At 39.5% G+C, this 15,846-nt stretch overlaps 1 protein-coding gene across 18 annotated transcripts in view; it reads right to left on the minus strand.

Annotated features, from left to right (window-relative positions):
• Window positions 1-15,846, minus strand: part of PARD3 (par-3 family cell polarity regulator) — a 437,461-nt gene that overhangs the window by 243,689 nt on the left and 177,926 nt on the right. For 13 of the 18 annotated variants that reach the window (XM_068146264.1, XM_068146259.1, XM_068146253.1 and 10 more), the window contains one exon: window positions 10,946-11,077. The exons of the other annotated variants lie outside the window; for them this stretch is intronic. In XM_068146264.1, the coding sequence (XP_068002365.1) occupies window positions 10,946-11,077 (132 nt within the window). The remainder of the gene's footprint in view (window positions 1-10,945; window positions 11,078-15,846) is intronic. 18 annotated transcript variants of the gene reach the window in all.

Raw genomic sequence — 15,846 nt, forward strand, 5'->3', positions numbered from 1 at the left:
CAATCATTTTAAATAGAGATGTCCACTGATAGGACTGCTTTCTTTGGGGACATTTAATTTACTCTCTGCTTTGCATAAATGGGTTGAGATGATAAGCGATCATCAATTTCTGCACATTAAGAAAGTAAAAATTTTTGAAGACAAATGAGGCTATCCAAAAGGAAGAGGAAATTAAGCTTTGATACAAAGTGACTGAGCACTGGCTTCCTGACTGCTATGCGGAAGAAATACCAAAAGGACCGAAGATTTTGCTCACAGCAGGCACTTCGCTCCTCAAGTATTTGTCCTACCCTCTGCAAAAATCATTTGCAATACACAACCTCAGGGACTTTTTTTTTTTTTTTTCATTCTTATTTTTAGTTTGTTTTGGGAAGAGTTTCATATCCATGCTGCTCTCGATGTTAATTTTAAACTGTGAAAACAAACAATATTTTAAGCGGCAAATGTGCTAAAATAATAATAATAATAATAGCCAACTGATTACGCTCACATTCATAAATAGTCATCCCTGGGCTGGAACAAGAAGCATAAAAAAAAAAGTCAATCTGATATTGAAGTAATCACATGCACTTGGCATGAAAGTGAGTGATAACTTCATACAGAATCTAGGTAACAACTTCTATTCTTAAAATACCACCTACAAGAGGTCAAAACCTAGAAGTAGCATTCATTTCAAAAGCAAAATCTTTTACATCAGGATATTACAGGAAGTCTTTAGCTCATTAATACTTTTAGAGCCACCTGCTTCATGTGCTTCCAACCAATTGTTTCTTCATGGGAATACCAGGTGTGCTGTACCTGCTTCAATTCTCTGTATCCTGCACATCCCTCAGCCAGAGTTAACAGCATCAGTTACAAACCAGTTTTCTTCCTTTGGCACAGGGATTCAGCAAAAGTCTTGCTCAGTGCCACAAGAAAGTTGGCAGTTAGTATTCAGCCTTATGGAAACACTTTAAATTATTGAGTAAATCAGATTAAATCAAAATTATTATTGTTTTCATAAAAAGAAGAAAAGGACTGTTGTTTCTTCTGTTTTGCATGTGGCACATATAGAAGTAAACCACTTCCCATACACCCTGATTTCCTAACCAGTCAAATTCCTATTCTCCCTGACCCCAAGAAACTGGAGGCTGACCATGTCATGTACAACTCCAAGTAGTTTCAAGCTAAATTTCAAATGGACTTGTTTTCCAATCACTCAGTGAATGAATTGGCAAGGCTGGTCTATTATCTTTCCACATCCAGCTATACTGGTGAAATAAATCACAATCTCAGAGTATATCGCATCAGCTAGGTCATATTACGTAATTCCATTCACTCAGTTGCTGCAGTCACTAAATCTTGCTGTGTCATTTCATGAGGAATCATGGCATTTCTCAAAGTAACCTATAAATTACAGTAACCACTTAATACAGCCAAAGAGTACTACATTCAATAATGAAATGCTCGTACTTGAGCAGTAAAATCTAGATTAAATTTAGAACTCAAAATAAAACAAAGACCCAGACAAATTACTTCCACATAATTCAATTATTAACTCTTAAGTCACAACATACCATTCCCCTTTACAGCAAAGTGCAACCATGTCATTAAAATGACCTGTCCATACAGAATTTTAAAGGATAAGCACCCTTCCCATTTCCATCAATGGACGATAAATTAACTATCACTTCTGCAAGAGGAAGGACAACCTTGACCCTTTTCTGAAAGCATCTTCATCATAATTCATAATTCATAGAAAGAACAAGGTATAAAAACTATCCTAGTAATATTCAATAAATTTGAGGAAGGCAAGTTTTGTTGTTTATCCTTGCCCATAATAACCACTCTGATTTTTTTCTCTGTTCTATTTGGAACTGATTGACTTGCACAATTCAGCACTGACTCACCTGAATCTCATCTAAAAAGCACAGTGAGAAGCAAAGAGCCCTCACATCCATGTTCCATGTAAGGTGTTCTGGTTTATTGTAGGAAGGGCAGTAGCTTTCACTACAAAATAATATTTCTTTACATTAAATATTATAAACCATTTAGAAGGGGAAAAAAAAAAGTACCAGAAAAAAACTCAGAGTATTTAAAAACAAACAAACCACTAATTTTTCCATGTCAAGTTAAGCAAATTCTACAATGCAAATGAAGTTAACTGCAAATTAAGTTAATGTGAAGCTTAAACTAAGGCCAGACTTACTTCCAATAAAGAATTACAAAAGCTTGACTTGGCAACAAAATCAAGAAAATTAGCAGTCTTGTGTTTTCTTCTCATTTGAAAGGAATATGGTTAAAAAAAAATATATATAAAATCCAAACCAACAGTGTTTGGGCTAACTTTTCAATTTTGAACAGTATCTTTCTGGCAGAAGATAAAAAAGGGATAACACCAAGACACCAGAAAATGAAACAGAGGAAGGATTTGGGGAGGTGGGGTTCCCTCCAAGGTTGCTGTCCTGTAGAAACCTGTAAACCACAAAGTAGGTATTGCAGGAAGAGCAGAGATAATGGAAAACTAGGAAGCAGAAGGGGTAAAAAAGGTAGAATATCAATCCCATGTACTAGCAGTACCACCTTCTGAAACAAAAATGCAGAATTGCTTTTCAAGCCTCAAAGATAGAGGCAATGACTTACATATTTACACTTTGGTTAAAAGGCTAGAACGCAGAACAAGCTTAATGTGAATTTTAAATGAAGAATACTTTACCAAGGGCAAGGGAGAATCCTCTGTAGGCACAATTAACAGAATTGCTTTAATACACTTAAAACTTTTAACCTTTCTGGTCTTTGAAGTGAAGACTGGTACTGCATCTATTTCAGGTTTACACAGAAGGGCTGTGCTGCCCTGAAAAGTTTTACAGTGCTATAAACTAATGAAATAAATTATCTTAATTTGGTCAGATCTATTTTCATTAACTGTATTACCCACTGAGGGACTGAGGACAAATTTCAATTTTACTAATGTATTTCACTTCTGCGTTACTTTGGCACTCTGTAATTGCAGCTTCCGCTCGGTACTGCTCGCCCTGCTGTCACAGGGTCACCTCGCCCCGTGCTCTTGGCCACGCAGGCAGGGCTGTGAGGAGCCCCTGGGACCTGCACAAGGAAGCTGTGGCACCACAGAACATCAGCACCAGTGCTAACTCCTGCTGTGTTCCCATTGGGGCTCTTGAGGACACGGCATGGTAGCAGCAGCAAGCACATTACGAAAATAGCAAGAGTGCTTCCATTATAAACAACTGGTTGGGATACATTAGGTATGTCTGGACTAAAAAGTAAACACAGCAGAAGATAAACTTCTTTGACAGCATGAAGAAAGGAAACAAATTCTTAAAAGAAGACAAGGAAGACCTGAGACATCCTTTAGATGAAACACTTTCCCAGGCCCAGTAAAAGATATTCAGATGTCCTTATCTGACCTGCTACTCGGGACAGACAGCAGTCAAAAAAAGTCAGAGTTAATACTGTCCTGCAGAATATTTAGGAAACAGTCACAAAATGAACAACAATCATTTATTTAACACTTCTTACAGAATCCTCATGCAATTTGAAATAGTACTATTTATATCTCTGCTATCATTAATTCACTGGCAAGGGCTCTAGCTGCAGCACCCAAGCCCCAGAAAACACAGGTGGGGAGTGGGAAAAGGAAGATGTACCCACTGTAAGCAAAGAGCAGTTTCAAGACCATCTAAAGAACCTGAAGTTGCACAAGTCCATGGGGCCCGATGAGATCCACTCATGGGTCCCAAGGGAAATGGCAGATGAAGCTGGCAAACTGTTGTCCATCATATTCAAAAAGTCATGGCAATCTGGTAAAGTACCTGCAGCCTGGAAAGGGGAAACATTACCCCCATCTTCAACAAGGGATAATGGAAGAGTCCACAAACCATAGAGCAGTCAATCCCACCTCCGTGCCTGGCAAGATCATGGAGAGGATCCTCCTGAAAGCTTACTGTGACCGTTTGAGGCTGTGCCTTTAAGAAAGGGACACTTTGCTAAGGCACAGAGAAAATGGGAGAAGAGGTGATTGGTGGTAACCAACACGGCTTCACCAGGGGCAAATCATGCCTGTCAAACTTGGTGGCTTTCTATAGGGGACTTTTTAAAAGGGTTTGTTGTGATAGGAAGAGAGGGAATGTATTTAAGCTTGAAGAGGGGAGATTTAACATAGAGATTAGGAAGAAATTCTTTACAGTGAGGGTGATGAGATACTGAAACAGGATGCCCAGGGAGGTCATGAATGCCCCCCTCCCTGAGCCATCAAGGACAGATTGGATAAGGCCTTGAACAACCTGGGCTAGTGGAAGGTGTCCTTCAGGGGGGTTGGAACTAGATGATCTTTAAGGTCCCTTCCAACCTAAACCATTCTACAAATCTATGAAACTGCAGGGACGCAACAAGAGCCCCCATCACTGGCTGTCTTCAAGATGGGACTAGACATAGTGCTAGGTAGCACCATCTAGGCCCTCTCCAGGTCTCTTCCAACAGGGGCCATTACCCGAGTCTTTAAATTTCAGCCCAGTTCATCTCTCTATATCTAGGAAAGCAAGTGTTTGAGTGTGAAGCTAGTTCTACAATAATTAAAACCATGACTACGTTGGCAAAATCACCTTTTATGGTTTTGATTTGGCTTTTCACATTTTATTTGATTGTGGACATATATAAAGCTATATTCTGGCACTGAATTCATATCTACACAGCAGCGTATAACTGAAAGTAGGCTGTAGCCCACAAAGTGTCTCACCTATTTAATCTACAGTATGAAATGACAGATTATTTTTCAAAGGAGAACAAGATAGATGCCAGCATGAAGCACTGTTTATAAAAGCATCACCGCTACAGCTGTCCCCAAGCAATAAATGTGTTTATTCCAACCTCCTGCCTCATATAAACTGAAATCCTCAGCACTGAAAAACAACTTCAAATCCGTTCATGACTCCAAGACAAACAATAATAAGGACCTCTTTCCAAGCTTTATACAGAAGAATACAGAGATTCTTCTGCATTCAGAAGACATGACAGCTCTTCTAGGGAGTAGGAATTAAGAGGCAGAAATAGTTCAAGTTGAGACCTATAAATCAAATGGTTTTTAAATATAGGGATCAAGTTTAGACTTAGAAATTTGGATCTGAAGCCAATTAGGTTCAAAGTCAGATTTAAACCAAGCAAAGCCCTGTGATTCTCAATCCCACTACAGGCCTGCAATTCTGAATCTCACAAAAAGTGACCAAAAAATTAACCTTGAAAGCAGAAATCAACACAGAAATAGAGGACATACATGGCCGACAGAAACAGATCAGTTTATCATCCTTTGCCCCTTTTATGCATTCTGACACATAATACAGCACCAGCTCCAGCAAGTCTCCCAGACTGAGATGCATTTGTGGGAACTGGGCACACACCACAACCAGAGCCTCAGCTGCTGGAAGCAGCTCAGCAGGGTCCTGCCTGAAAGCAGCCCAGCTGAGCTCACACATGCCTCTGCTCTCTACAGATCTGGACTCCAGTACTACACACACAAAACCAAAGTTTGAATGTTTTTATGTAAGCACTCCATTAGAGACATCTAAATGTAACTTCCTCATTTTGGAGCTCACTGCACATAGTATTTTTTTCCAATATTAGAGTAGTAAATGCAGCACAAGGAGAACACTGAAACAAGCCTACAGAATAACCACTTAACTGTGGTCATGCACAGATGAGTGATAGCCCAGTACCACTACACTCATGGGAAGTCAATGGATATTTAAAAAAATGATGCAAGGATTTTGACCATACTACACATTACATATTGTATATACATACTGCATATGTCATGGGGCAGCAGAGGCTACGAGAAAACATCATTTTTTGCCTTCCTCATAGTACAAAGGCAAGAAGAAACTTGCCTTGCTATAGCACTTGGAGATGTGATCACATGGCCAAGGATCCATCTCAAGTACTAAAACCCTGACTTTCCAAGTGGATATAGGACTGGGGAGACCTTGAACTCTTTCAGGGGCCCCTGGAGGTCTTCAAACGAGTTCTCTGGATAGCATAAACCTTAAATGACTCTTCTACCAATGCACTGGTCACTGCTTCTACCTGTCTATAGTTACAGCTATGGTCAATTATTTAACACCTAGACAGATGCCAAGCCATGACCTTTTCAGCTGTGTTCTACAGCTCTATCTGCAGAAACAAGCAAAGCCACATGAGCCATGGCATTGCTCACTACCTGGTAACACTTCTTCCTTCCCTTGATCTGCCTCAGAGCAGTCCTGCCCGGCTTCAAAAACTTGGGATAGCCTCCTAGCTACACCCATACAGCATTGCGTTTCCTATGGAACCACCTGCTAAAGAACCCAAACAAAAGAGACAGACCCCTGCATTATGCCTAAAGCCTCCAAAATCTCTATCTTTGTGATAGAAATCCCTTACCAGGAATACAATAAGCTTTAAAATCATCTTTGTGTTTTATAATTTATACACTGTCATGGTCCTACATTCATTAAGGTAGTTTTTACAAGAGACGGCTTAAGAAGTGCATGTGCTCAGAGAGGAAAGCAACGAGACTATCTTGGCACTGTAGAGAGGAATGGATAGTCTGTTAAAAATGATTTCTCCAACTGTAGCCCAGCTAATCCTTTTTCCAAATCTCAAAGCATAACTCCTCACTACTGGCAATAATTTGTTACTGCAGTTTTAACCTCTGCATCTGAGGAAATTGAGATAAGGACCTTCACCCCCTGCACCCCCCCATTTCCAGGCCACAAAACACAGAAGTTGCAGACCTTTCCACTGTAGCTGCAGACAAAATAAAACTTGGAAACAAAAGCCAAAATACACCTGTCAGCCAAGGAGAAACACACAAGAGGTACACTAGTGAAAATGAAACATTTATATACATTAGCTATACCACTATGAAACCTTCCTAACTAAACGAAACAAATGAGCTGCAGTTCTGCCTTCTATCCTTTTGTTATGGCACAAAATAGAAGCAGGAGTTTTGTTGTTAGATGAGAAGCCTGACAACATGGGTAAACTGGAGCACGAGAATCCACAGGAAATTAGTAGTTTGAATTCACCAACCTACCTCTGAAGCTCTGATTATGCTTTCTCAACTGACAGAGCTGAAACGCGCTAATTTACAGCGTGCAAATGTTTTCAGAGAGTATATTCAATCATGTTAAAAGCAGGCCTTATTTAGCTGAAAATACAAGCTGAAGGTAGATCTACTCTACAGCTGGAGATACAAGACCATATGTTACTTGCACATCTCATCTTGTTGAAAAAGGAATCAGAGAAACTGTACCAGATTACTATGGGCAGATGTCGTGAACAAGAACAACTTAGGGGAAGTGTTCCCTACTGCACATTTCTGCTCACGATGAAAGCAGTGATAACCAACTTCTCTTCCCATTTCACAATACATTCAAGTTGCTTTAATTTTTTGCTCGATACTAGACATGTACTGAGATTTTAGGAACCAGATCTGTTCTTCATTAATAACCACACAAATTCTACTCCATCTCCTACCTAGCTTTCATGCACTGACAAACACAGATGTATCATCAAATACACAGACATATGTATATAGATTTACATACGGGTTTAACTGACCCAACCTCACTGTACTTGCAAATCTGCTCAACCACTTCATAATTCAGCAGGGCTGCTGCAGAATTTCCCTCTCCTGCTGCTCTCACCACTTCCCAGCACATGGCACAGCCAGGTGCTCTTAATCCTTCTGCAAAATGGGCCTTGTCAGCACAGCAAGGAATATACTGCTGAAGTCCAAGGTGTCTTGATTGCTGCCAGTTCTAATATTTCACTAATGAAACTAAAATGACCACGTGCAAGATTTCTGTATACTTAAAACTCAAGGAATTGATGAAGAGTTTAACTCTTTCATGTGATTCTTTTTCATGTCTCCCTGGTATGAAACAGCATGACTCCAGATTTGATCAGGGCCTGAGCAAGTCTTGAGGTGAACTGAGGAAAAGAAGATTTTTCAAATGAAGGTGATATTACCATACATATGAATAAATTTCAGAGGAAATAAGATTTTTTCAACTGTTCCTCAAAGTTTGGTTGCTGTAGGGCGAGAGAAAAGTGCTATGGAGGGTGAAGAACAAGAACCAACTTCTTCCTCTTTTTTTAACAAGATATTTCAGAAGTAAATTAGAGATTGCCAATTTTTTCCTCATACTTTGACAATCAGTAGGAGGGAATTAATGAAATAATTAATGAGCAAAAGAGTGAAAAATACAATCCTTGACTTTCTAACTGTATTCTGAAACGGTTATTTGAATGTTCAGCTTTATAGTGGTAAAATGCTTCTTTGGTACAAGCAGTTTCTCATAATTTGTGGGCTAGAGAAATACCAAAACCTGCTGAGAAATACACAGACCACTTGCCCTGTGGGCAACCAGAGGGCTCTGGAACTAACTGGGAACAATCCTTAGGTAGATATACCTAACCAACATTACATCAGAATACCATAAAGAATGAACCTTTTCTGTTTCTTTGATGTATCACTCTAATTTAGCAGAGCCCTGGTAAAGCACAATAGACAGGAGCAAAAGCAATTACTTCCGGGAATTTTAATAGGCTTCATGCATTCCTCCACTTTTAGCTGCTAAACCCTAGACAAGTTTATGAAACTATTTCTCTAACAACTACTTGAACACATCTAATTCTGTGCCCTTATTAGTCTCTGCCAGCAGCTTATAATGATTTCCTTGAAACAAAAAGTCTCTCAGTTTCATCTGCAGAATGGGCTGTGATGCTTCTGAACGACAGTTTGCTCCACAACTCTGTTTATTGGTGTTGTCCACAGGAAAAATAATTGCACTTCTTTGGCACATCGTGCCTCCACTCCTCAAAGGGCAATTCCAGTGAATGTTCATGTGTGTTAGAAGCTGGCAAACTTAATCTTGGAAATTTTTTTGCCTTATATTCAAAATGAAGAGATGAAGCAAGCTTTCAGAGAATCAACTCAGTGCAAGCTAGGAGAGCAATCCAACAACAAGCCTCTGGAGTCTGCAAGGTGAATCCAGTGTTTACTACTGTCTCCTCTAAAGAGCCATAAAAGCAGGTTAGACCAGAACATTATTACCCCTGGTATCTGGTAATGGGTTCTGCCCTAAAGGTTTCTTGGCACTGTCACTGACCTGCTCTCTATCATTTTGTATGCACACACTGGCAGGGTGTGCAGAATACTCCATCCCATCCACAGCTCTGTCGAGCACAAAGGAACAGCCCTGGAAGCTGCTAAATCAACTGATGATGCCAGATAGCAACCTTGCCATTTGAGTTTCTTCTTCACAGAAGTGAAAGGCTAACAAGTGAGAAATAAAAAGCCCACAGAATATACTGAAAAATATATTAGAGTTTAAAACCAAAAAAGAGTGAAAGAGTATCTCTGCAGCTACTCCATCCTCTGACAGGCCCTTTTCTCTCTGTAGAGCTGGGCTCCATCCCACTCTCACCATGGGCTTGCTTCTCCTCTGCGCACCCTGTTAAACAGGTTTCAGTCTAATTAATTATCCTGCTGGTATGAAATTGCAAAAGGATCCTGGTCTTCCAGGTACATGCAGTTTCATTAACACATTTAATGAATGAACTCTCTCTCAAGAGAAAGAAAAAAAAAGGGGGAAAAAAAGAGCAAAACCAAACAAAAAGCAGAAAACTTGCTCAGAAGATATTGGCAATTTTATACTTTAAGCAGTTAACTCAGGGAACAAATACACTTACAGATTACAGCTAGTGCCCAACTGTTCACCTAATTGGTGAATAAATTGAACTAGTTAAGTGTGGGAAGAGGTTGTTTTTGGATGGCTTTGGAAGGCTACAGGGAAGATTTGCCCGTTCAGAGACTAAAAGAAACTTAATATAACACACAATAAATTAAAATATTTATGTATCCAACATTTTCTAAGATGATCACTACAAAGATTCCTAATCCAACTTCTTTTGCTGAGACAACAGTTTCATTAGCTGCCATGGTGAAAATCCAATAGAGGCATGAAAATATGCCTTGAAAACATCAAAGAAACAGAACTGCCACAGGAGATGCCTTTAAATCTGGGCACCAACTTTCCATTTCAACACAGGCAGATACAGAGACAGCAGCTAAACTCATCCACACTAACTCTAGGAAAATAGCAATGTAACTACCACTACCATCAACTGCGCACAGGAAAATGTACCAGGACCAAAAAAACATAAACTGCATATTTTTAAATTAATCTGCAGCTAATTAAAAGATACCAACCAGTTAATTGCTCACACTTGGACATTTTTATTTATTATTTAAGCTTCTTTTTAACTAAGAGTAGGATTGAATAAAGAGTGTTTGGAATCTCCTAGGATTTGGCAACGCTGGACTTCAAATGTCAGTATGGGATTTGTGGGTAAAGGAGACACGAGCCCAGCGTTATACTCTAAACTTTCCCCTCTCATTCACAAGGCACAGTGTAAGAGGCTTGGGTTGTGCTAGATGCCACATTTCATTTTCAAGCTAAAAATAAATATGAAAACATTGTCTTCACATTTAACATTAATATCTTTTACAAGAAGAGCAAGCATTCAAAAGTGCAATGCCAAAACTGACCCACATTTGGCTACTCTCTCATAGTCTTATTGGCCTTCAATGGCAAAATGTTTCTCAAAATAAACATCTCTAATTAGAAGAGCTCTATTGGTATCAGTTGTGAAAAACAGCAGCACTCCACAAACTATATAAATGTGTTTATGACTCAAAAACAAAGTAATTTGCAGTTGTCCATTTCAGTCTCATGTTTTGGAAGCAGAAAGAATCCCATATAAAATTAATGAGGATTATGCTGGTGCTTGTATCATGCTTGGAAAGTCTGTATCGCATATGAATATACTTCTCTGTAATAGCTCAGAGTAGCTAAAAGATTAGATTGATAAAAGTAATATATATATACACACACATATATATTACCTGTTCTTGCCTCTCCAGCCACTTGTCCACCATGGGATGACTGGCACTTAACGATGAACGAGCATTGTCTCTCTGAAACTGGTTAGACCAGCTACTAGTATCTCGTGGTAGGCTTCTGTAGTTTTCATCTTTCTAGTTTAAAAGAAACAAAAAAGTGTCTTATAAAAAAAAACCAGTCCTTGCACATTAACAATGCAGCTGGTTATTAAATAAACAGAAATTTGACAAAAGAGAAAACAGGTCTGGCTGGACCCAAGGACAACACAACTGCCCAGCCATTCAATCGCAGAAGCTCCCCTTCCTTAACACCAAAGAAGCCCAATTAAAGCCCTTGGAGGGTTTGTAGCTCCTGAACTGACTTCACTCTCTCTCATTTCCAGCCTACATACTCAGCAAGGCTTTTAGAGCATGGTTTTCCTTAGTTTGATTCTCACCAAAAGTAAATATACCATACAACAGTCCATCCAGTGACAGCTAAGGCCACTATGCAATTTTCCCAAGCCTCTGTACGTAATCAGTTTTACAATCAAATCTGCCTCACTGCTGCAGGTACTGTCCTTTAGAGCAGAATAGCGTGCTATAGAGTTCAAAACCTGAGTTTATTATTGCACATAATAATGCTTTGCTTGGTTTGCCTGAAGGTACAGAAATACAGTCACATTTGTAAAACAGCAGCAGATGGAGATTGTGCTGACAGAGATACACTTATCCCATTGAGACTGATAAAAAAGAAAGATTTTTTTTCTTTTCTTTTTAATTGATGAGTTTACACATCTTTCCCACAAGCTGTACAAATTCTTCAGCTTCTAAGGATGATTAGTCCTTACCCAGTCTGATCACTGAAAGCCAATAAAAACACAGAGGCAGATCTTTAACGATGGGAGTTACCCTCAGCCTGAAGTCAATGAATTACGAATAACTTAAATAGGTTAGCTCCCTCCAACTGAAATAATACATGCAACTGAAATTCTGCTTAGCTTTCCAAAAGAAGATTATAAATATACTACAAGTATCCATTTTTTTTCAGAAGCAGAGTCTTTTTTTGCAGTCAATGTTTGTCTGCCTTCATGCCAAACCAGATAATTTAGACAGCGTCTATTTTTTCAAATGGGATTGTAGTCCTACATATATTGCAGTAACACTGCTTTTAAGAATCTCAAATACCTCTAAGAAACCATAAACACCACCATACATGACAGATAAAAAATAGGGTTTTTTTCAGTTGTAGCACACAGCAGATTTTTTTCACCCTTTCTCAAATCAATACTTCATTCCATCAGCATGATATTTCCTTTCTCCGTTTACTGCATTGGTATTTATTTGGCCTGGCACAGTATTAGTCCAGTACTCTGAGACACGGAGTGTAGCATCAATTTCCTTACAACTGTCCTTCACAGCTTTATTGCTTGCAAATGTATGGCAGGTTTTGCTAGGAAATTAAGGTCTAACTGTGATACATAGGACAGTTTTCAAAAGCTTCCTGTGCAAGAGCAACCTTTTCCCAGACATATCAAATTTAAGCTTTCTTAATTGATGACAACTTCTTTTCTTGGAACAGACTGTAGCATGAAATAAGTCTTCCATTTCAAGACATTAAAGCTTGAATTCAATCAGTGCCAGATAACCTTGTAAAAATACGTCTACATAGTAACCAGCCTAACAAATCACCATCAGAAATTAGTTTACCCTGCCACAAAGGAGCAAGAACTTTGCATCTTCCAGAAACTAAAAATAAAAGTCCAGCTCCCCAGTGTGGTTAACCACACTACAAACTAGAAACTTGCTCAGTCTCTCGCTCACAGGGGCAGTGGAAGTCAGCTGCTATTTTGTACAACTGTCCCTGAGCAGAGTTATAAAAGGGCACAGTGTGTACAAATCGATTTTTTCCTGTTGCTTCTCTTACTTAATTCTTCTCTCCTGGTGACAAAGGTGGCAGGCACAGTTCCTCTAAGCCAAAACAACAATTTCTCTTGTCCAAAGTGGTAGGCAGGTGTAACAACAAAATCAAAATCAGACAAAGAAATAATGAAAGATCATTTTATGCACAGAAAAACCCAACCACTGTTATTGTCACCTCACAATAACTCCCTATCTGACAGACCATCACCTGGACTCTGAATAGAGATTTCTGTCAATGGAACTGGAGGTTTTCTGTATTTCTGTACTTTATAGATAGCCCCATTTTTTTTATTGATTCACGTTAACAATGTTCAATATAAACTCTGTAAAAGGACATTTTTATCTATGCTGCACAAAAATCTCTCTCCACACAGCATCCATTACCTGTGCACAGGAGTGTTTTGCAAGGGAGAAGGAAAAAACATTCATCAAGGGATGTGTTGTCCTTCAGTCATTCAAACGCTAAAGCCTCTGATCTGAAGCATGCAGGACAGTCTTAATGCTTGGAGTTTCTATTTGAACTTTGTGCTGTAAGACTCTTAAATGTCACAGCACAAAATATAAGGGAAATTATCTAAGATAAAATAGTTCAGTTTGGCCTCCTTGGTGCATCTATACTAACGTCAAGAGTTCTGCAAGGAGTTTATTCCTAATACTACCTGTAGCAACCAGAAGTGTACACTTATTCCACCCAGAGAAATATCTCTGCTGTAGCCCACCTCTGCAGAAGATTGCCTTTCTCCTGCTAAGACCTAAACCCCTTCATTTTATACAGAAGGCATCAAAGTCACTTGGCAATTTTTCTGACAGAAGTAAAAGCTGTAATGGTAGAGAGATGTGGTTCCTGTAACTTCTTATGTTTCTCAGTGCTGCTCAGAGGCTCAAAATAGCACTATTATCAGTGGAATAAAATATCTTACCAGTGTTGCAATCATGCACAGTTTCATGCTGGTGTTAGCCAAACAGTGAAACATTAGAAAAACAACCAGCCATAGTAAGTCCTCCACTCCTCTCTTTGTCACTCAATTTTGGCAAACAGCTCTGCCTGCATCCCACAGGTGACCACACTGGGGCAAGCACTAAGCTAGGCCAGAAGCAGAGTCCAGCACTTCCACCACTGACACACATGGTCCTTCTCGCAGACAGCTACACACCAAAACCATGAAAGGCTGCTGCCCACCTGAACCCCATCTCTGCAGGGATCTCCACTGCTGCTACTTCCAGGCCTAAGCAAGAAAGCATAGAGGTGGAGGTGAAAAACACATCACTGCAGCTTCGACACTGGGATTTACTGAACCAGCTGCAACGTTGCTTGCTATTTTAAATACATATAGTATCATAGTATCAGTCAGGGTTGGAAGGGACCACAAGAATCATCTAGTTCCAAGCCCACTGCCATGGGCAAGGACACCCCACACTAGATCAGGCTGGCCAGAGCCTCATCCAGCCTGCTCTTAAACACCTCCAGGGACAGGGCCTCAACCACCTCCCTGGACAACCCATTCCAGGGTTTCACCACTCTCATGGTGAAGGGTGGGGTTGTTGTAAAAATATGCAGGTGTTAAGCCAGCAAGCTTACTTCAGTTCAGCCTGATCTAGCATCAGCACACACGCTCCCAGCATCCAACTGGAAAAGGTCTGTGTCACTTTTAACTGCAGTACCATAAAGAAAAATATTTCATGGTACAGAAGCCATCAGGGTCACACAGGGAATTTTCATTTCTTCTGCAGCTGCAGCTGTAAGCCCTCCTGGGAGCAGGGCTGACATGCATCATCAGTTACAATTAAATGCCCTAATTTTTTAATTTTTTTTTCTTTTTTAAAGTTTCTTTCCCCAGCATCTTTGGGGACCAAAGGCCATGTCAGCTTTATCACATCTGAAATGGAAATTGATCAATAGAACACTAAAACTGCCAAGTCACAATATCACTGCTACACTTAATGGCAGCATTCTGCAGCATTTTTAATGAGGACACACAATCTAGCCCCTCCAGATTTTGTTCAGCAAGGCATTACTGGAGGGTTGGGTGAAAGGAGACAGGAAAAATAAAGCCATTTTGCTATACTTTTAATTTTGGGTGATTTACAATATATAACAAGCTCCACAGCAAAGAGCTTGTAGATGAATAGAAGCATTGGCATGATACATGTGCTTCAGTTACTACCTGTCAATGCATAGACTCAATCATGTACTCCTACAGACTTCTTGCATCACTAACCCAACCAGAATGTCCTCCACATGGCACAGTGACAGTTCCACATCCATTATAACATTTGCCACCAGATCACTCAGCAAAGAGTGAAATAGTTGGGGATTTCACTTTATTTTGATCTCCCACACGGCCAACATAAATGTGGCAAATTTTTGGTGTCGTTTGATTGGTTTTGTTTCCTTAATACTAAACAGTAATATAGCAGGAGCAAAACAAATTGAAGACCTCTTCAAAGCGTGGAAGAAGACCCAAAAATGTAAACCATTTCTACAGCAAATTGCCCATCTATACTTATGATCTTCATTAAGAGAGACCATTTTGGTTACTGATTTTTTTGTTCCTTAGGAAATTATTCTCGCTTGCTCGGATTTGATTCCTTCTGATGATGGCCTCACACGCAGAGGGGATTTGTCCATGTTTATAAGAGATGAGACTTTGCTCAATCTTTGGAGGTTTGAATTTCATTTGGTAGACTTTGGGTAAATGTGTGCCTACAAGTGTATTTATTGTTGTTGAATTATTATAAAGGCTGCTCTTTGTTTTTATGCTCTACTATATCCCTGTTAGACCCTGAACGGTTCGGTGCCACTCTCACAGGATGCTAAAAGCTGTAATTAACAAAACATTCAGATAGTTTATGTAAATACATCTCTGTCTGATGCAAACATCTGCTTATAAATGCAGTAATATACCCATATACATTTTTCATGCTGGCTGAAAGTCTAATAAACATTCCTGGAGTATTTTGTTTGGCTGTTTCCCCTTTTTGTTTTTAAATGGACTTTAGGC

This window comes from Melanerpes formicivorus, unplaced genomic scaffold (genome assembly GCF_026170545.1).
Source record: "Melanerpes formicivorus ecotype bairdi unplaced genomic scaffold, bMelFor1.0.p_v2 SCAF_13, whole genome shotgun sequence".
Lineage (NCBI taxonomy): Eukaryota > Metazoa > Chordata > Aves > Piciformes > Picidae > Melanerpes > Melanerpes formicivorus.